Genomic DNA, 22,076 nt, shown 5'->3' with positions numbered 1-22,076 from the left:
TATAATTTTATAATTTTATAATTTTATAATTTTATAATTTTATAATTTTATAATTTTATAATTTTATAATTTTATAATTTTATAATTTTATAATTTTATAATTTTATAATTTTATAATTTTATAATTTTATAATTTTATAATTTTATAATTTTATAATTTTAAAATTTTAAAATTTTATAATTTTATAAATTTATAATTTTTTAATTTTATAATTTTATAATTTTATAATTTTATAATTTTCTTATTTTATAATTTCACAATTTAATTACCTTATAATTCAACATTTTTAAAGATAAACAGACATTTTAAAATCATAAAAAGTTTTTCAAATTTTAAAACATGTGAAACATGTAAGAAATTTTATTTTGTTTTCAAATATTATAATTTTAAAATCATATTTTTTTAAATCGTAGAATTTTAGAAATAAAAATAATATAAATTTTGAAAATTTCAAATTTATTTTTTTTAATTATATTTTTTTTGAAATTATAAAATTTTGAGCTTATGAATCCCCAAATTTTTTTTTTAATTTCTGATTGTTTGATTTTTTTTATTACTTCAAAAACATGACTCACCAGTTCCATTGATAACAACTTCTGTCGGATCAGAAACGCCGCCGGGAGTATATTATTCCGTCCTCCTCCTCCTTTTCATTCACCCAGAACAGTGAACAACTCCCTAGGAATTGGAAGGTCCGTTTCTCTCTTTATGTTCCCTTGGGCGGAACTTGGTATTTCATCCTTCTTCTCCTTTGGGAATACTCCGCAACCTCCCGCGGAAAGTAAAACATCTGTTTACTTGACCGCAGACCGGTTCCTCCCGTCTTCCGGCATGGCCGCCGGGTTATCTCTATTTCCCATCCTCCTTCGCCTCTACCACCACGATGACCGAAATCAGGAAACCTGGAACACAGGACACTATGATTTGGCCGCTCGCTTACTCCGGCTGAATCTTTCCGGCAGAAAAAATAACACAACTCACCTACCAACCGGCCAAAATCCTTGCGAAGCTCAACAGCAACGAAAACTGGTTCAATCCGGTTGCAATCAAGTTAATACAAGACCAACTTGAAAGAACTGTCAAACTGCTTGCGTCGACGAAAATCGTGACGTCAAATTGAAGGAAAATCGATAGGAAAAACAATGTCGGGCTTGTCGAGTGTTTGTCGCACGTTTGTCGTCCTTTCGACCAATCGATATTGTTGATTTAGCTCGTAGCTGCCCTGTTTGAAAAATGTCGCACGTCGTACAAGCTGTCGCGCGGTTTTGATTTTACCGTTTCGATATCGATTGGTCGAAAGGACGACAAACGTACGACAAACACTCGACATGCCCGACATTGTTTTTTCCATCGATTTTCCTTCAATTCGACGTCACGATTTCCGTCGACGCAAACAGTTTGACAGTTCTCTTCAGCTGGTCTTGTTTGGACTTGATTGCAACCGAATCGAACCAGTTATTGTTGATGTTGGGCTTCGGAAGGATTTTGACCGGTTGATAGGTAAGTTGTGCTTTTTTTCTGTCGGAAAGTTCCGGCTGGAGTGGGCAAGTGGCCAAATTATAGCTTCTTATGTTCCAGATATTCAGAATTCTGTCTTCGTGGCGGTGGAGGAGGAGGACGAGACGCATGAATCCGGCGGGCCAGGTCTTCGTGGCGGAAGACGGGACCGGAAGGAACCGAGCTTATGGAGGATATGGTTCATTCCAAAGGAGGAGGGAATGAAACACCGAGCGTCAAAAGTTCTACCCAAGGTAAGAGAAAAAGGGGTACAGAATAATCATCTCTTGGCGGTGTTTCTTATCCACCGGAAATTTGTATCAATAGAACTGTTGCTTCAAGTCATTGAAATGATGGAAGAGGCGCATTTCAAAGTATCGGGAGTGAGCTTGGAAGACGGAAAGTATGAGGGCTAATATTGGGTGTTATGATTATTGGACTTCAGAATTGTATAATAAAAAAAACTCTAACATAAATGCTCCGCCAGGATTATCTCGATGATGAGTTTCAAAATTTAAAAACTAGCAGCATCCTGAATAATATTTTACAGATTTTTTTTTTATATTTATTTATATTTTTTTACTGAAAAAAATAAAATTAATAAAAAAAAAGGTTGAAAACAAAGCAAATTACAAAAAATAGGTATTTTTTTAAAAGGTTTGCAGAAATATTTGTTTAAATAAAAAAAATATTTTTATTAAAATTATAACAAATTGAAAAAATGCAGATTACAAAAAGGTAAAAGCAACATTTTTTTTTTATTTCAAACACTTAGAAAAAATAATTCTAAAATTCTAAAATTCTAAAATTCTAAAATTCTAAAATTCTAAAATTCTAAAATTCTAAAATTCTAAAATTCTAAAATTCTAAAACTCTAAAATTCTAAAATTCTAAAATTCTAAAATTCTAAAATTCTAAAATTCTAAAATTCTAAAATTCTAAAATTCTAAAATTCTAAAATTCTAAAATTCTAAAATTCTAAAATTCTAAAATTCTAAAATTCTAAAATTCTAAAATTCTAAAATTCTAAAATTCTAAAATTCTAAAATTCTAAAATTCTAAAATTCTAAAATTCTAAAATTCTAAAATTCTAAAATTCTAAAATTCTAAAATTCTAAAATTCTAAAATTCTAAAATTCTAAAATTCTAAAATTCTAAAATTCAAAAATTCAAAAATTCTAAAATTCTAAAATTCTAAAATTCTAAAATTCTAAAATTCTAAAATTCTAAAATTCTAAAATTCTAAAATTCTAAAATTCTAAAATTCTAAAATTCTAAAATTCTAAAATTCTAAAATTCTAAAATTCAAAAATTCTAAAATTCAAAAATTCAAAAATTCTAAAATTCTAAAATTCTAAAATTCTAAAATTCTAAAATTCTAAAATTCTAAAATTCTAAAATTCAAAAATTCTAAAATTCTAAAATTCAAAAATTCTAAAATTCTAAAATTCTAAAATTCTAAAATTCTAAAATTCTAAAATTCAAAAATTCTAAAATTCTAAAATTCTAAAATTCTAAAATTCTAAAATTCTAAAATTCTAAAATTCAAAAATTCTAAAATTCTAAAATTCAAAAATTCTAAAATTCTAAAATTCTAAAATTCAAAAATTCTAAAATTCAAAAATTCTAAAATTCTAAAATTCTAAAATTCTAAAATTCTAAAATTCAAAAATTCTAAAATTCTAAAATTCTAAAATTCTAAAATTCTAAAATTCAAAAATTCTAAAATTCTAAAATTCTAAAATTCAAAAATTCTAAAATTCTAAAATTCTAAAATTCTAAAATTCTAAAATTCTAAAATTCTAAAATTCTAAAATTCTAAAATTCTAAAATTCTAAAATTCTAAAATTCTAAAATTCTAAAATTCTAAAATTCTAAAATTCTAAAATTCTAAAATTCTAAAATTCTAAAATTCTAAAATTCTAAAATTCTAAAATTCTAAAATTCTAAAATTCTAAAATTCTAAAATTCTAAAATTCTAAAATTCTAAAATTCTAAAATTCTAAAATTCTAAAATTCTAAAATTCTAAAATTCTAAAATTCTAAAATTCTAAAATTCTAAAATTCTAAAATTCTAAAATTCTAAAATTCTAAAATTCTAAAATTCTAAAATTCTAAAATTCTAAAATTCTAAAATTCTAAAATTCTAAAATTCTAAAATTCTAAAATTCTAAAATTCTAAAATTCTAAAATTCTAAAATTCTAAAATTCTAAAATTCTAAAATTCTAAAATTCTAAAATTCTAAAATTCTAAAATTCTAAAATTCTAAAATTCTAAAATTCTAAAATTCTAAAATTCTAAAATTCTAAAATTCTAAAATTCTAAAATTCTAAAATTCTAAAATTCTAAAATTCTAAAATTCTAAAATTCTAAAATTCTAAAATTCTAAAATTCTAAAATTCTAAAATTCTAAAATTCTAAAATTCTAAAATTCTAAAATTCTAAAATTCTAAAATTCTAAAATTCTAAAATTCTAAAATTCTAAAATTCTAAAATTCTAAAATTCTAAAATTCTAAAATTCTAAAATTCTAAAATTCTAAAATTCTAAAATTCTAAAATTCTAAAATTCTAAAATTCTAAAATTCTAAAATTCTAAAATTCTAAAATTCTAAAATTCTAAAATTCTAAAATTCTAAAATTCTAAAATTCTAAAATTCTAAAATTCTAAAATTCTAAAATTCTAAAATTCTAAAATTCTAAAATTCTAAAATTCTAAAATTCTAAAATTCTAAAATTCTAAAATTCTAAAATTCTAAAATTCTAAAATTCTAAAATTCTAAAATTCTAAAATTCTAAAATTCTAAAATTCTAAAATTCTAAAATTCTAAAATTCTAAAATTCTAAAATTCTAAAATTCTAAAATTCTAAAATTCTAAAATTCTAAAATTCTAAAATTCTAAAATTCTAAAATTCTAAAATTCTAAAATTCTAAAATTCTAAAATTCTAAAATTCTAAAATTCTAAAATTCTAAAATTCTAAAATTCTAAAATTCTAAAATTCTAAAATTCTAAAATTCTAAAATTCTAAAATTCTAAAATTCTAAAATTCTAAAATTCTAAAATTCTAAAATTCTAAAATTCTAAAATTCTAAAATTCTAAAATTCTAAAATTCTAAAATTCTAAAATTCTAAAATTCTAAAATTCTAAAATTCTAAAATTCTAAAATTCTAAAATTCTAAAATTCTAAAATTCTAAAATTCTAAAATTCTAAAATTCTAAAATTCTAAAATTCTAAAATTCTAAAATTCTAAAATTCTAAAATTCTAAAATTCTAAAATTCTAAAATTCTAAAATTCTAAAATTCTAAAATTCTAAAATTCTAAAATTCTAAAATTCTAAAATTCTAAAATTCTAAAATTCTAAAATTCTAAAATTCTAAAATTCTAAAATTCTAAAATTCTAAAATTCTAAAATTCTAAAATTCTAAAATTCTAAAATTCTAAAATTCTAAAATTCTAAAATTCTAAAATTCTAAAATTCTAAAATTCTAAAATTCTAAAATTCTAAAATTCTAAAATTCTAAAATTCTAAAATTCTAAAATTCTAAAATTCTAAAATTCTAAAATTCTAAAATTCTAAAATTCTAAAATTCTAAAATTCTAAAATTCTAAAATTCTAAAATTCTAAAATTCTAAAATTCTAAAATTCTAAAATTCTAAAATTCTAAAATTCTAAAATTCTAAAATTCTAAAATTCTAAAATTCTAAAATTCTAAAATTCTAAAATTCTAAAATTCTAAAATTCTAAAATTCTAAAATTCTAAAATTCTAAAATTCTAAAATTCCAAAATTCCAAAATTCCAAAATTCCAAAATTCCAAAATTCCAAAATTCCAAAATTCCAAAATTCCAAAATTCCTAAATTCCAAAATTCCAAAATTCCAAAATTCCAAAATTCCAAAATTCCAAAATTCCAAAATTCCAAAATTCCAAAATTCCAAAATTCCAAAATTCCAAAATTCCAAAATTCCAAAATTCCAAAATTCCAAAATTCCAAAATTCCAAAATTCCAAAATTCCAAAATTCCAAAATTCCAAAATTCCAAAATTCCAAAATTCCAAAATTCCAAAATTCCAAAATTCCAAAATTCCAAAATTCCAAAATTCCAAAATTCCAAAATTCAAAAATTCCAAAATTCCAAAATTCCAAAATTCCGAAATTCCAAAATTCCAAAATTCAAAAATTTAAAAATTCTAAAGTTTTAAAATTATTAAATTTTAAAATGCTAAATTTTTTATAATTTAAGAATTTTTTTTTTAGAATTTTAGTATTTCATAATTTTAAAGTTCTTAAACTCTAAATTCTAAAAATTGTATAATTTTGAAATACTTAGGTTCTTAAATTTTTAATCTCTTAATTTTTTATATTGTATTACACTCAGCCCCCGGTGGTTGGTCACTTTTTCGTTTGTAAAATGGGTGTCAAACTAAAAAGTGACCCCTTTCGTTTGACAACAGTTGGTGTCAAACCATCGGGTTTTGAGTGTATTCTTATAATTCTTGATATTTGTAAATTTCAAAAATGTCAAAGATTAAATTTCATTTTTAAATTATTCAGATATTTTAAATTTTTACGATTAATTTAAACATTCGAACATTTTAAAATTGTTTTAAGTCTTTTAAGTTCTTAGCATCCTGAAAGCATGGACTTTGGGGTCTTCAGAAACACATGCACTTTAAATTTAAAAAAATCAAAAATATTTAAACAGGTCCAGATGGGTTTTCTCCATAAAACTTTGGAGAAAAACCATGCGTTGATATTGATTTTTAATTTGAAATCTAAAATGTTAGAATTTTTTGTTGTCTTAAACTTTCTTTTATCTTTATTTTCTTAAAAATTTATAAGTTTTAATTAACTGCTTTTTTAGTTTTTTTTTCAAAATTTTACATTGAAAGTTAAATTTTTGAATATTCCACAATTAATTATTGTATGAATTTTCACAGATTTTTTGAGTATAATATCTGTCATGAGATTCCCTTTGTTTCAACAACAAAACTCTAGATATGATTTGGATATGATGATTCAGCCGAATGACGTTATCTTTTTTCAGGTAACCAAAAATGTTCCAATCTGATCCTGCTAACAAACCAGCGTCTTTGTGTTGTCCCACGTAGTTTGTTGAACGGAAGCTGTAACGGCCGCAAAAACATCTGCTCCGGAAGTGCGTAAACCGACGTTGTCCCGTACTCCGGTGGCCATCAATCCATGGGACATAAACGGTGGAGCCGCACCCCGCCGTATCTGCGGCTAGTCGGAGAGCAATAGTCAATCTTGATCAAGATGCTGCCTCGCACGATGGCGTCGGCTCGAAAAGATGGCTGGCAAATTCCGGACCCGGAAGACAACGCCAAAAACTTCCGGCCAAAATGCCGAGCGATTAGCTGAAAGACCAACTGGAAGAAAACGCCAAAAACTATGTGGAGATCGCGACACACAAGTAAAATTAATGAATGTATTTTAAATCGAGTGAAAAAGTGAAATTTACAATAAAAATACATCTAAAAAAAAATAAAAAAAAATAAATATCTAATTTTTACTGCAACATAACCTAAAAACCCGAAATGACATCACACGACAAAGGCACGACATCCTAAATAACAAAACCGTGCGTCGTCGGTCGAATGTCGTACGACAATGTCGTACAATTTCGATCATCGATCGCACGACAAATACGACATTTTGGTGCAAAAACGTATGACATTCGCGCGAAAGTCGCACGACATTGTCGTGCGACGTCGTACGATTGCACGGACGACAAACGACGGACGTCCGACGAACTTTTCAGTCAGGGTGGATCCCTGTTTGAAAAATGTCGCACGTCGTACGAGTTGTCGCACGGTTTTGATTTTACCGTTTCGATATCGATTGGTCGAAAGGACGACAAACGTGCGACAAACACTCGACATGCTCGACATTGTTTTTTCCATCGATTTTCCTTCAATTCGACGTCGATTATCGTCGACGCAAACAGTTTGACAGTTCTCTTCAGTTGATCTTGTTCGGACTTGATCAAATCAGAAAAACAATATTGTTGTAAAGGTTCGTGAGGATTTTGGCTGGTTGATTGGTAAGTTGTGTTCCTTTTTTTGCTGGAAAGTTCCGGCCGGAGTGGGCGAGCGGATAAATCATAACATTATGTTCCAGACTTCCTGATTTCAGCCTTCGCGACGGTGGAAGAGAACGTGAAACATCGTTAACCCGGCGGATCATGCCGGAAGATGGGACGGGAAGGAACCGGTCTGCGATCGAAAGCGGATTGGGGTGAGTCGTGTTTTTTTAAACGGTGGAGGTGTGCCGGGAGGAAAAAAGAGGACGATGGAAATGTGCGTGGGGGAGGACAGGAGGGGGGATCCAAACCTAATGCAATCACAAATTCTAAACAATTAAATAATTAAAAAAATAATTCTTGAATTCTTCAATTCTACGAGCCAAAACTTTTTTTTAAATCTCAAACACAAAAATTCTGAAATTCTTTACTTCTGGAATTCTAGTATTCAAAAATTTTACAATAATTAAGTAAAAATTATAAAACTCTAAAATTCTGAAACCTGGCTCAACTCGAGGGGGCAGCATGAAGTTTGTGGGAGTTTGTGGCGAACAGCTCTAATTCTCCATACAAACTGTCATACAAATTTGGCTCTGTCCAAATATTTTTGAAATTTTTGAAAAATACAAAGTAAACATGTTTTTGGGGTCCCCTTGAATTGAACCTGCGCAGAAACTTTGTTGGTCGGTGTTATTTATAAAATCATAAAATTATAAATAAATAAATAAATTATTAAATAATTTAATTAATAAATTATTAAACTATTAAATTATGAAATTATGAAATTATGAAATTATGAAATTATGAAATTATGAAATTATGAAATTATGAAATTATGAAATTATGAAATTATGAAATTATGAAATTATGAAATTATGAAATTATGAAATTATTAAATTATTAAATTATTAAATTATTAAATTATTAAATTATTAAATTATTAAATTATTAAATTATTAAATTATTAAATTATTAAATTATTAAATTATCAAATTATTAAATTATTAAATTATTAAATTATTAAATTATTAAATTATTAAATTATTAAATTATTAAATTATTAAATTATTAAATTATTAAATTATTAAATTATTAAATTATTAAATTATTAAATTATTAAATTATTAAATTATTAAATTATTAAATTATTAAATTATTAAATTATTAAATTATTAAATTATTAAATTATTAAATTATTAAATTATTAAATTATTAAATTATTAAATTATTAAATTATTAAATTATTAAATTATTAAATTATTAAATTATTAAATTATTAAATTATTAAATTATTAAATTATTAAATTATTAAATTATTAAATTATTAAATTATTAAATTATTAAATTATTAAATTATTAAATTATTAAATTATTAAATTATTAAATTATTAAATTATTAAATTATTAAATTATTAAATTATTAAATTATTAAATTATTAAATTATTAAATTATTAAATTATTAAATTATTAAATTATTAAATTATTAAATTATTAAATTATTAAATTATTAAATTATTAAATTATTAAATTATTAAATTATTAAATTATTAAATTATTAAATTATTAAATTATTAAATTATTAAATTATTAAATTATTAAATTATTAAATTATTAAATTATTAAATTATTAAATTATTAAATTATTAAATTATTAAATTATTAAATTATTAAATTATTAAATTATTAAATTATTAAATTATTAAATTATTAAATTATTAAATTATTAAATTATTAAATTATTAAATTATTAAATTATTAAATTATTAAATTATTAAATTATTAAATTATTAAATTATTAAATTATTAAATTATTAAATTATTAAATTATTAAATTATTAAATTATTAAATTATTAAATTATTAAATTATTAAATTATTAAATTATTAAATTATTAAATTATTAAATTATTAAATTATTAAATTATTAAATTATTAAATTATTAAATTATTAAATTATTAAATTATTAAATTATTAAATTATTAAATTATTAAATTACTAAATTATTAAATTATTAAATTATTAAATTATTAAATTATTAAATTATTAAATTATTAAATTATTAAATTATTAAATTATTAAATTATTAAATTATTAAATTATTAAATTATTGAATCGAAAATTTGACAAACACAAAATTATTTTGTACAATTCTTAAATTTTATTAATTCTTATGTTTTGAAATTCTTAATTTCTAAAATTCTTAACTTCTAGAAATTTTAAATAATTTGAATATTTTCGCCAGGTAGCAAATAGGAGAAATTCTCGTATGTTTAGCAAAATAAGCACTCGCTTCTGACTCCATCCAATTTACTTATTTTAACTATTCAAACAACTAATTTTTCAAAACTTTTGATAGAAAATTGCTTGCTCACTTCTTATTGGCCGATTTATCATTTGATTTCAGTTGAAAACGCTTTTTATGAGCTGTAATTGAATGTCAAAGTGCTGATATGGCAACATTAAAGGCACGCTGGAATTAGATGCTGTTCCCCTAGTTACAGTATTTTTTTTATTATTTAATTCATTTCAGATCTGTATCAAACAGTCTCCAAACAGGACAATGAAAGTGTTGGTGGTGTTTGATTTTTAGAGAATGTCAAAATCGCCATTATCAATACTAAGACCTGGAAAAAAAGAACAAACTTGCGGCCGAGTACAACCTCTGAGTGAAAGCGATGGAGGTTAACGAACTACTCACGGGGCAGCACACGAATTCTACCGGATTGGCCATCATCAAGCGAAATTTGGAAAATTGTGACTGCAGTGATAGTGAATATTTGGAAAACAAAGTGCCAGGCCAGTGAAAACTAATAGATATCAATAAAAATCAGCAAAACAACAAATAAAATGAATTTTATTTCGAAAATAACCTAAAAATTCCGAAATGACAGCACACGACAATAGCACGACATCCTAAATAACAAAACCGTGCGACGTCGGTCGAATGTCGTACGACAATGTCGAACAATTTCGATGATCGATCGCACGACAAATACGACATTTTGGTGCAAAAACGTATGACATTCGTGCGAATGTCGCACGACATTGTCGTGCGACGTCGTACGATTGCACGTACGACAAACGACGGACGTCGGACGGACTTTTCAGTCAGGGATTTTCTGGCATCTTCTCACGGTCATTGCAAACGGTCGTGGATAGACCTAGGGGTTCCCAGTTGGAGTGAAAAAAATTCAATTTATAGAAAAATTATGGATTAAAATTTTGCTTTTTTATCACTTCTCCGACATCAGGCATAATTGTTTGAACATGCTCGCAATTTTTTTATTCGGTCAAAAAAATATTATTTTTCTTGAAAAAACTTTCATTTTTAATCACATGATCACCCCTAATTCTGGCTCGATGCCGCCATCATGCGACCGCGTGCTCCGTTTGTTTGTCAACAAAGCTGCAGCTGGATGGTGAGACGAAGTGAGGGGGGAAGAGATTTTGACATTTTTATGCCCGCATCTGGCCCGCCGCCTATTTCGTCGGTCACTGAGTCGCCGGTCGTTCCCTGACTGAAAAGTCCGTCGGACGTCCGTCGTTTGTCGTCCGTGCAATTGTACGACGTCGCACGACAATGTCGTGCGACTTTCGCGCGAATGTCATACGTTTTTGCACCAAAATGTCGTATTTGTCGTGCGATCGATCATGGAAATTGTTCGACATTGTCGTACGACATTCGACCGACGTCGCACGGTTTTGTTATTTAGGTTGTCGTGCCTTTGTCGTGTGCTGTTTTTTCGTTTTGCCTTCCTCACTGAGGTAAGGCTATAATCCTGCTCTAAAAATGAACTTTTTATTAAAAGCTCAAAGACCCACCTTCATGTATACATATCGACTCAGAATCGAAAACTGAACAAATGTCTGTGTGTGTGTATGTGTGTGTGTATGTGTGTGTGTATGTGTGTGTGTATGTGTGTATGTATGTATGTGACCAAAATTCTCACTGAGTTTTCTCAGCAATGGCTGAACCGATTTTAATCAAACCGGTCGCATTCAACTTGATTTATGGTCCCATACATCGCTATTGAATTGTTTGAAGTTTCGATAACTAGTTCAAAAGTTATGTATAAAAATGTGTTTTCACATGTATCCGGATCTCATATATATGCATGTAAACGATGTCCGGATCCATCATCCGACCCATCGTTGGTTAGGTAATCGAAAACCCTTTCCAACGAGTCCACAACATTGAAGATCTGGCAAACCTGTCTTGAGTTATGACCACTTAAGTGATATTTATGTACTTTTTTGAAGCCGGATCTCACTTAAATGTATGTAAACGATGTCCGGATCCATAATCCGACCCATCGTTGGTTAGGTAATCAAAAACCCTTTCCAACGAGTCCATAACATTGAAGATCTGGCAACCCTGTCTCGAGTTATAACCACTTAAGTGATATTTATGTACTTTTTTGAAGCCGGATCTCACTTAAAGGTATGTGAACGATATCCGGATACAGAACCCGACCCATCGTTGGTTAGGTAATCGAAAACCCTTTCCAACGAGTCCACAACATTGAAGATCTGGCAACCCTGTCTCGAGTTTTGACCACTTAAGTGATATTTATGTACTTTTTTGAAGCCGGATCTCACTTAAATGTATGTAAACGATGTCCGGATCCATAATCCGACCCATCGTTGGTTAGGTAATCGAAAACCCTTTCCAACGAGTCCACAACATTGAAGATCTGGCAACCCTGTCTCGAGTTATGACCACTTAAGTGATATTTATGTACTTTTTTGAAGCCGGATCTCACTTAAATGCATGTAAACGATGTCCGGATCCATAATCCGACCCATCGTTGTTTAGGTAATCGAAAACCCTTTCCAACGAGTCCACAACATTGAAGATCTGGCAACCCTGTCTCGAGTTATGACCACTTAAGTGATATTTATGTACTTTTTTGAAGCCGGATCTCACTTAAATGTATGTAAACGATGTCCGGATCCAGAACCCGACCCATCGTTGGTTAGGTAATCGAAAAACCTTTCCAACGAGTCCATAACATTGAAGATCTGGCAACCCTGTCTCGAGTTATGACCACTTAAGTGATATTCATGTACTTTTTCGAAGCCTGATCTCATTTAAATGTATGTAAACGATTTTCGGATTCATCATCTGACCCAATGTCATTAAGTAATCGAAAAACCTTTCCAACGAGCTCACAACATTGAAGATCTAGCAACCCTGTCTTGAGTTATGATCACTTAAGTTATATCTGTGTACTTATTTTTCGGGATCTAAAAAAAAAATAGCTGAAAAATGTGTTCAAACCACTCATATTACCCATTGTTTGTAAAAAGTGAGGAAGGCATCAACCACATAGGTGGATTAAGTTAGTTTTTATTAGGTTAGGTTGCAGTAAAAATAGACATTTTTTTTATTTTTAAATTATTTTTAGATGTATTGTATATTTTCTGTAAATTAAACTTTTTCACTAAATTTCATATACATTCATTAATTTTAGATGTTGTGTATCGCGATCTTTAAGTGGTTTTTTGGCGTTGTCTTCCGGTTGGCCTTTCAGCTCATCTCGTCACTTCGGCATCTTGGCCGGACTTTGTCAGCCATCTTTTCGAGTTTGCTTCCGTTTATTTCCCACGGATTGATGGCCACCGGAGTACGGGACATCATCAGTTTACCGGAAGTGTCCGGTGCAGGTGTTTTTGCGATCGTTACAGCTTCCGTTCCCTGGGACAAAACGGAGACGCTGGGTTGTCAGCAGGATCTGATTGGAATATTTTTGGTTACCTGAAAAAAGATTACGTCATTCGGCTGAATCATCCAAAACATAACTAAAGTTTTGTTAAAAAAAGAAATCTCATGACAGATATCATACTCAAAAATTCTGCGAAAATTCATAAATTATGTAAATGTGGAATATTCAAAAACCTTTGAAGAACTGTAATTTTAATAACGTTAATTGTAAAATTCAACTTTCAATGTTAAAAAAAAATATCGTTTTTCTCGAAAATAAAACAAAATTTCATTTATTTTAAGTTTGGGGCACTTGAAGGACGTGTAGATGAACAATCTCGAGTATTTTTGATATTGGTTTTTCGTAAGTACGTCGAATACCGATGCAAAAAGGACTTTGTTTACCAATGGCTCTTACGGCATTTGGAAACTAATCCGAGATGTGTTTCTTGGGACACTTAAGTCCTTGTAATGAAGCAATAAATTTTAAAGCTTTTGAACAATTTTGAAATGTTTGAATGTTAGAATCGTTAAAATTTAAAATATCAGAATAATTTTATAATAAAAACAAATTCTTTGATATTTTTAAAAATAGTTTATAAAATCAAGAATTTAAAGAATAATAAGTTTGAAAATTTAGGAGTTAAAGATTTGTAGAATCTTATTTTATAATTTTAATTTTATAATTTTATAATTTTTGTTCGGGGCTGGCCGATATGTTTCAGTGGACTGTATTTTGGGTTGTGGCAGCGGGACCGCAGGAGGGAGGAAAAACACCTGGAACTTGGTTTTCTTTGTTTATTTCTCCTTCTCACTCTTCCTCCTGCATCTCACAACACTAAACTTAACACTTCTGCGAAAACGTGTTTACTCTCCGACGATCGGACGTGTTCTGACGAGCGCGCTGATCGCGCGCGCTTTTACTGGTGACGTTTGACGTTTCTGTTCTGCTGTCAACTGTCAGTTGACACGGTGGGCGCACGGGTGTGCGCACGGTGGGGTTTCTTCGGTGAACACCGAACATACTCCCCCCGGTTGAGGTAACTCAACGACTTTGACGATCTTGTCCGGCGGAACGGACGGATGCCCGCCTTTGCGCCGGCTATCGAGGGACGGTTGTGAGCGACCAGGTTGGTCACTCGAAACGGTTTGCTTGGCTCTTGAGGTCTTGTCCGGCGGAACGGTCAGCTTCCATGCTTCGCGCCGGCTCTCGATGAACGGTTCACCTTGCTGGGACCTGCGAACGACGCAGGGTTTGTCAGGAGCGAGGGTTCGCTTACCTCTTACTTCAGGAATGGCATTGATGTCGCGTGCGTTCTCGGAGGTCACTTGGATTGCCTTTATCTTGGACTGGATCTGGAGGGTGCCGACATCCGGGTGGAAACGACAAGAACGACGTTGGCCACGCTTGTCTGGGGCCTTCGCCACAGATGGCAGCAGCGGTTCATACTCCGTGGTGGTCATCACTTGAGGGAGGCTGTCCGGTTGGACACGACCTGGTCTGGTTGCAGTCTCGGGTTCGGGTTCATGTGCTGGATTTGGATCGGATTCGTCCTTCGATCCACCGTCTGGGTGAAAAAGGCACGGGACTTGGCACGAGACCACTACTGGCAGCAGCTCGTTATGCTTCATGCTGGCGGTGACATCTTTCGGGCTTCCGGTAGACGCTGGATGGTCCTCCGGAGCAACCGCCTCGGCTGGTTCTTGTGGCCCGTGGTTGGCCACGATAAGAGCGTCGGACGTGGAGTCCACACGCGCGTTCTTGATGGGTTTCTCTCTTGGCTGGGAGTTGCACGAGCTCGGTTGGTTTGAGCCGGTCGGTAGAGGGCAGTCTTGGGCGGCTACCTCTTGGGATTCCAAGGTTTGCGACCTGGCCTGCTGGGACTCGATGGTATGCTCCGGGATGTCCGCTTGGAGGGACTCCCAAGCCTTAAACTGCTGCGTTAGCCAAGCTTCGGCGGCAATCTGGTCTGCCTCGCCGGGTGGTGAAGCTGAAGATCGCTTTGCAGCAGCTAACTTCATTGCCAGGGTGAAGTTTACTTCCTTGTAGCGCATCCAAAACTTGTCCATTTCCTCCTCCACTTGCTCGATGGCTTCCGGAACAAGTGATACGAACTGTAGTCTTCGCTTGTTATGTTCCCTTCTTGCTGCCCTTAGGAAGCCCTCAAGCACTGTAAGATGCGCCAACACCGGCTCCGGTAGACACAGAAACGTATTTTCTACGAAATCGACCTTCTGTTCTACCTCCTGGAGCTGCCGGATCGCATCCTCAGGATTCTCGGTTGTGGATAGATCCATGGTCACTTTCCGCTGGTCCGGGAAAGCCCACGATGGCAACCTGTTCCCGGTTGGGAAGGTTATGCTGCTTGTTCGTCTTCCGGTTGGACGACGACGCACTGTTATTGTCACTTTGACGTGTGACAACCCTCACAAACACACACGCACACGCACACACATTCGTACGTGGTGTTTCTCAAGAAAACTCGGTGGTGGGGAAGAGGAGAACACTTGCTCGGGCATCCACTCACCTGCCTTCAACAGCCACAAAAGCAGTTCGGTTGAACCACTTGGTGGAAGCTCCTGGGGCGGATACTTCCGGAATCCGGATTCCGACGACGCAAGTGCGCGGCTGGACTTACGTTCAGATCCGGTTGGCTGCAGAGGTAGCGTGAGGGAACGTTGATCAGGAGTGCTTGGACTGGAATGTTCCGGAGGTTTCCGGGGACTTGAACGGGAACGGCTCACAAATCCGGTTCGGTACGGACCATGTTCGGGGCTGGCCGATATGTTTCAGTGGACTGTATTTTGGGTTGTGGCAGCGGGACCGCAGGAAGAGGAAAAACACCGGGAACTTGGTTTTCTTTGTTTATTTCTCCTTCTCACTCTTCCTCCTGACTCTCACAACACTAAACTTAACACTTCTGCGAAAACGTGTTTACTCTCCGACGATCGGACGTGTTCTGGCGAGCGCGCTCGATGCGCGCGCTTTGCTGGTGACGTTTGACGTTTGCTGTCTGCTGTCAACTGTCAGTTGACACGGTGGGCGCACGGGTGTGCGCACGGTGGGGTTTCTTCGGTGAACACCGAACAATTTTATAATTTTATAATTTTATAATTTTATAATTTTAAAATTTTATAATTTTATAATTTTATAATTTTATAATTTTATAATTTTATAATTTTGTAATTTTGTAATTTTATAATTTTATAATTTTATAATTTTATAATTTTATAATTTTATAATTTTATAATTTTATAATTTTATAATTATATAATTTTATAATTTTATAATTTTATAATTTTATAATTTTATAATTTTATAATTTTATAATTTTATAATTTTATAATTTTATAATTTTATAATTTTATAATTTTATAATTTTATAATTTTATAATTTTATAATTTTATAATTTTATAATTTTATAATTTTATAATTTTATAATTTTATAATTTTATAATTTTATAATTTTATAATTTTATAATTTTATAATTTTATAATTTTATAATTTTATAATTTTATAATTTTATAATTTTATAATTTTATAATTTTATAATTTTATAATTTTATAATTTTTATAATTTTATAATTTTATAATTTTATAATTTTATAATTTTATAATTTTATAATTTTATAATTTTATAATTTTATAATTTTATAATTTTATAATTTTATAATTTTATAATTTTATAATTTTATAATTTTATAATTTTATAATTTTATAATTTTATAATTTTATAATTTTATAATTTTATAATTTTATAATTTTATAATTTTATAATTTTATAATTTTATAATTTTATACTTTTATAATTTATTTTAAAAACTATTGTTAAAAGATAACCAAGATAACTAAAGAAATAAACAGAATTGAATTGTATTGAAGAAATGTAATAATAATATTATTTTAATTTTATTTTATTTTCAAGCGAAATCATACTTTATTTGTAAAATTGAAAAGTTTGAGAAATGAAAGAAAAAGAATTTTGTTGTTTAGAATTTTTGATAATTTTCCCCCCTTCCCTCCCCTCCTCCACGCACATTTTCATCGTCCTCATTTATTTTTCAAATGGGAGGCACACCCCCTCCATAGAGAAAGGAATTCAATACTCTTGCCCCCTCCATAGAGAAAGGAATTCAATACTCTTGCCCCCTCTATCGTTTCAAAAACAACTCACCGTATAAAAACCTCCGGCGGATCAGAAACGCCGCCTCATCCATTACATGCCGTTTGATCCTCCTCCTCCTTGGGTATGGCACGCACCGCCACCTCCAGCGGAAAGTTAAACGCCAATCCGCTTCCTCGATCGCAGACCGGTTCCTTTCCCTCCCGTCTTCCGGCAAGGCCCGCTGGAGCAACGATGGGACCCGTTCTCCTCCTCCTCCACCATCACGAAGGCCGAAATCAGGAAATCTGGAATATATTGTTATGATAAAGCCGCTCGCCCACTCCGACCGAAACTTTCCGGTAAAAAAGGAACACAACTTACCAATCAACTGGCCAAAATCCACACGAAACCTTACTGCAACGTAAAACTGGTTTGAATCGATTCAAAGTTTCTCTGATTTGATCAAGTCCAAACAAGTCCAACTGGAGAGAACTGTCAAACTGCGTCGAAAATCTTGACTTCAAATTGAAGGAAAATCGATGGAAAAACAATGTCGGTCAAGTCAAGTGTTTGTCGTACGTTTGTCGGCCTTTCGACCAATCGATATCGAAACGGTAAAATCAAAACCGCGCGACAGCTCGTACGACGTGCGACATTTTTCAAACAGGGTTTCCAGTGACCGAGTCCAGCTACCCTGACTGAAAAGTCCGTCCGACGTCCGTCGTTTGTCGCACGTGCAATCGTACGACGTCGCACGCCAATGTCGTGCGACATTCGCACGAATGTCATACGTTTTTGCACCAAAATGTCGTATTTGTCGTGCGATCGATCATCGAAATTGTTCGACATTGTCGTACGACATTCGACCGACGTCGCACGGTTTTGTTATTTAGGATGTCGTGCTATTGTCGTGTGCTGTCATTTCGGAATTTTTAGGTTATTTTCGAAATAAAATTCATTTTATTTGTTGTTTTGCTGATTTTTATTGATATCTATTGGTTTTCACTGGCCTGGCACTTTGTTTTCCAAATATTCACTATCACTGCAGTCACAATTTTCCAAATTTCGCTTGATGATGGCCAATCCGGTAGAATTCGTGTGCTGCCCCGTGAGTAGTTCGTTCACCTCCATCGCTTTCACTCAAAGGTTGTACTCGGCCGCAAGTTTGTTCTTTTTTCCAGGTCTTAGTATTGATAATGGCATCTAATTCCAGCGTGCCTTTAATGTTGCCATATCAGCACTTTGACATTCAATTACAGCTCATAAAAAGTGTTTTCAACTGAAATCAAACGATAAATCGGCAAATAAGAAGTGAGCAAGCAAGTTTCTATCAAAAGTTTTGAAAAATTAGTTGTTTGAATAGTTAAAATAAGTAAATTGGATGAAGTCAGGAGCGAGTGCTTATTTTGCTAAACATACGAGAATTTCTCCTATTTGATACCTGTCGAAAATATTCAAATTATTTAAAATTTCTAGAAGTTAAGAATTTTAGAAATTAAGAATTTCAAAACATAAGAATTAATAAAATTTAAGAATTGTAGATAATAATGTTGTGTTTGTCAAATTTTCGATTCAATAGTTTAATAATTTAATAAGTTAATAATTTAATAATATAATAATTTAATAATTTAATAATTTAATAATTTAATAATTTAATAATTTAATAATTTAATAATTTAATAATTTAATAATTTAATAATTTAATAATTTAATAATTTAATAATTTAATAATTTCATAATTTAATAATTTAATCATTTAATAACTCAATCATTTAATAGTTTAATAATTTAATAATTTAATAATTTAATAATTTAATAATTTTATCATTTAATAATTTAATCATTTAATAGTTTAATAATTTAATAATTTAATAATTTAATAATTTAATAATTTAATAATTTAATCATTTAATATCTTAATCATTTAATAATTTAATCATTTAATAGTTTAATAATTTATTAATAAAATTATTTAATTATTTATTTATTTATAATTTTATGATTTTATAAATAACACCGACCAACAAAGTTTCTGCGCAGGCTTAACTCAAGGGGACCCCAAAAACATGTTTACTTTGTATTTTTCAAAAATTTCAAAAATATTTGGACAGAGCCGAATGGGGTTTCTCCAAAGTTTGTATGGAGAATTAGAGCTGTTCGCTACTCCCACAAACTTCATGCTGCCCTCTCGAGTTGAGCCAGGTTTCAGAATTTTAGAGTTTTATAATTTTTACTTTATTATTGTAAAATTTTTGAATACTAGAATTTCAGAAGTAAAGAATTTCAGAATTTTTGTGTTTGAGATTTAAAAAAAGTTTTGGCTCGTAGAATTGAAGAATTCAAGAATTATTTTTTTTAATTATTTTATTGTTTAGAATTTGTAATTGCATTAGGTTTGGATCCCCCCTCCTGTCCTCCCCCACGCACATTTCCATCGTCCTCTTTTTTCCTCCCGGCACACCTCCACCGTTTAAAAAAACACGACTCACCCCAATCCGCTTCCGATCGCAGACCGGTTCCTTCCCGTCCCATCTTCCGGCATGATCCACCGGGTTAACGATGTTTCACGTTCTCTTCCACCGTCGCGAAGGCTGAAATCAGGAAATCTGGAACATAATGTTATGATTTAGCCGCTCGCCCACTCCGGCCGGAACTTTCCAGCAAAAAAAGGAACACAACTTACCAATCAACCAGCCAAAATCCTCACGAACCTTTACAACAATATTGTTTTTCTGATTTGATCAAGTCCGAACAAGATCAACTGAAGAGAACTGTCAAACTGTTTGCGTCGACGATAATCGACGTCGAATTGAAGGTAAATCGATGGAAAAAACAATGTCGAGCATGTCGAGTGTTTGTCGCACGTTTGTCGTCCTTTCGACCAATCGATATCGAAACGGTAAAATCAAAACCGTGCGACAACTCGTACGACGTGCGACATTTTTCAAACAGGGCGGGCACGGCGTCTTTTTCAGGGGGGTAGTATTTTTTTGAGAAATAGCAAGAAAACTGTAATATACACTCAAAATAATGTTCACCACAATGCTGCCTGTTAATCTATGTGATTATTTTCCATAAGGATGATCATGCGAATTCTACGTGAACCTCCGGAGTCTTGGTTTCATCCATTTCCAACACACCAATACAGTCATAAGCAAGGGGTAGGACAGTGAGTGAGATTGAGAAATTTTGAATATTTTTGAGTCACATTGAGCCACTCGAGTTACACTCAAACCCCGATGATTTGACACCATTTGTTGTCAAACGATCGGGGTCACTTTTTAGTTTGACACCTTTTTTACATGGAGTTCACACACACTACCAAATGTTTGTTTTGATAGTGTGCGTGAGCGCCGTGTAAAAAGTGACAGTTCGTTACTTTTTAGTTTGACTTTGACCAACCAACGGGGTACATATATATATATATATATATATATATATATATATATATATATATATATATATATATATATATATATATATATATATACAGCAATTCTATTTGAAAAGAGCCTAAACCGACAAAAAGTTCTCCGATCGGGCTCAACATTTTTCTGGGAGTTTCTAGACCCGTATTTTTTTGTTTGGCCATTAGGGTGACCTACATCGTGCTAGGGTGGTTCGAAAAATTACAATTTTCGTCATTTTTCGCAAAAACCACTTTTTTCGAAAAATCATATCTCCGCGCCAATTCATCCGATTTTAGCTGTCCTAGACGCAAAAGAAAGGTGATGAATTTGGCTTCTAGTGGTCCTCCAAACTCACCTTCTTCGATAGCGCAGAGTGGATCGCCGTTGGCGGCGATGGCGGACGTTGAGTGCGTTGACGATTCCTCGGTCGGGTGAAAAACCTCGATTATTCCGCCGTGTGGGGCCGGATTGGGCAGGAAACAGGTTCAGCCGATGCGCGGCCAGCAGGAGCACCGATGGGCTCAGTTTCAACCCGGTTAAATAAATTAAACGCACAACTTTGTACAAAAAACACTTTTTTTTATTACACTAGACTACATTAACATCTATATTTCTTCTTATAACTAGGTACAAATAGAAATTGAACGGGGGTCCTCCCTTTGAGGCCCGACTGCGGGTATGGTCGGCGCGGAACTGAACTACAGCTCCGATCAGTTGCTCGCTCGTAGTCTCGATCGCCCTCTCGATCGTTCGCAGATCGCTCTCAGTCGCTCCCAGTCGCTCCCAATGGTCGCTCCCGTTGCCAAGGTGATTAGAAGAGATGGGAAGTAACCTCGGCTAATGGCTCCAATCGACTGACCCCTGGTCAGTGGCTGCGTGCTTCGTCGCACTCAGACATGGCTATTTGAGAAAAATAGTAAGAAGTTCCAAAAATCTAGCTTAACTATTGAAAAAGTCGTATGAAAACTTAAAATGGCGTTTTGACCGTGTCTGGACCAAAGAGCCTATGTCTGAAAATATTTTTATCGGATTCCTCGGAAAATTTCACATAATATATCAAAAAATTTGGCGATGTCGAACCGTACGTTTACAAGATATGATTTTTTGAAAATAAAAACTGAGTTTTTCGACGCGCCACGCGCAAAAACGGGAAAATGACGAAATCGGCAAAAAAACAACTTTTTTCACTAAAACTTCGATAACTTAAAAATTTTAGCGATGACCTATACATGTCTAGGTACCAAAAGTTGCGTCTTTCAATTACAAAAATGTTGGTACCCAAACATCTATAGGTCATCGCTGAAATTT

At 31.5% G+C, this 22,076-nt stretch overlaps 2 protein-coding genes across 3 annotated transcripts in view; one reads left to right on the top strand and one right to left on the bottom strand.

The window, feature by feature from the left end:
• LOC120426431 (protein tweety) overlaps positions 1–14,094 on the bottom strand; it is a 194,352-nt gene extending 180,258 nt beyond the window's left edge. Inside the window, exon 1 of the mRNA XM_039591194.2 lies at positions 14,084–14,094. The gene's annotated coding sequence lies outside the window, so the exon portion shown is untranslated. The remainder of the gene's footprint in view (positions 1–14,083) is intronic.
• LOC120426425 (uncharacterized) lies at positions 986–10,661 on the top strand. Of its 2 annotated transcripts, XR_008212485.1 has the most exons (5): positions 986–1,501; positions 1,580–1,752; positions 6,550–7,566; positions 7,644–7,760; positions 10,077–10,661. XR_008212485.1 is itself a non-coding variant. In XM_039591187.2 (3 exons), exons 1-3 carry the CDS (start codon positions 1,330–1,332, stop codon positions 10,134–10,136), a joined length of 405 nt encoding a protein of 134 aa, XP_039447121.1. In that variant the 5' UTR covers positions 986–1,329; the 3' UTR covers positions 10,137–10,661. The 2 variants fall into 2 exon arrangements, 1 of the variants encoding a protein (XP_039447121.1); XM_039591187.2 differs by lacking the exons at positions 6,550–7,566; positions 7,644–7,760.
• Positions 14,095–22,076: the final 7,982 nt, after the last annotated feature.

Source organism: Culex pipiens, chromosome 1 (genome assembly GCF_016801865.2).
Source record: "Culex pipiens pallens isolate TS chromosome 1, TS_CPP_V2, whole genome shotgun sequence".
Classification (NCBI taxonomy): Eukaryota; Metazoa; Arthropoda; class Insecta; order Diptera; family Culicidae; genus Culex; species Culex pipiens.
This window is presented reverse-complemented; position numbering and strand designations above follow the sequence as displayed.

Excerpts from the sequence above, each read along its gene's own strand:
- LOC120426425 (XM_039591187.2), top strand. The coding sequence starts at position 1,330 with ATGCCCGACATTGTTTTTTCCATCGATTTTCCTTCAATTCGACGTCAC. Across the intron at positions 1,502-1,579 it reads GGATTTTGACCGGTTGATAG|ATATTCAGAATTCTGTCTTC; the intron begins GTAAGTTGTGCT and ends CTTATGTTCCAG. Across the intron at positions 1,753-10,076 it reads CGTCAAAAGTTCTACCCAAG|ATCTGTATCAAACAGTCTCC; the intron begins GTAAGAGAAAAA and ends AATTCATTTCAG.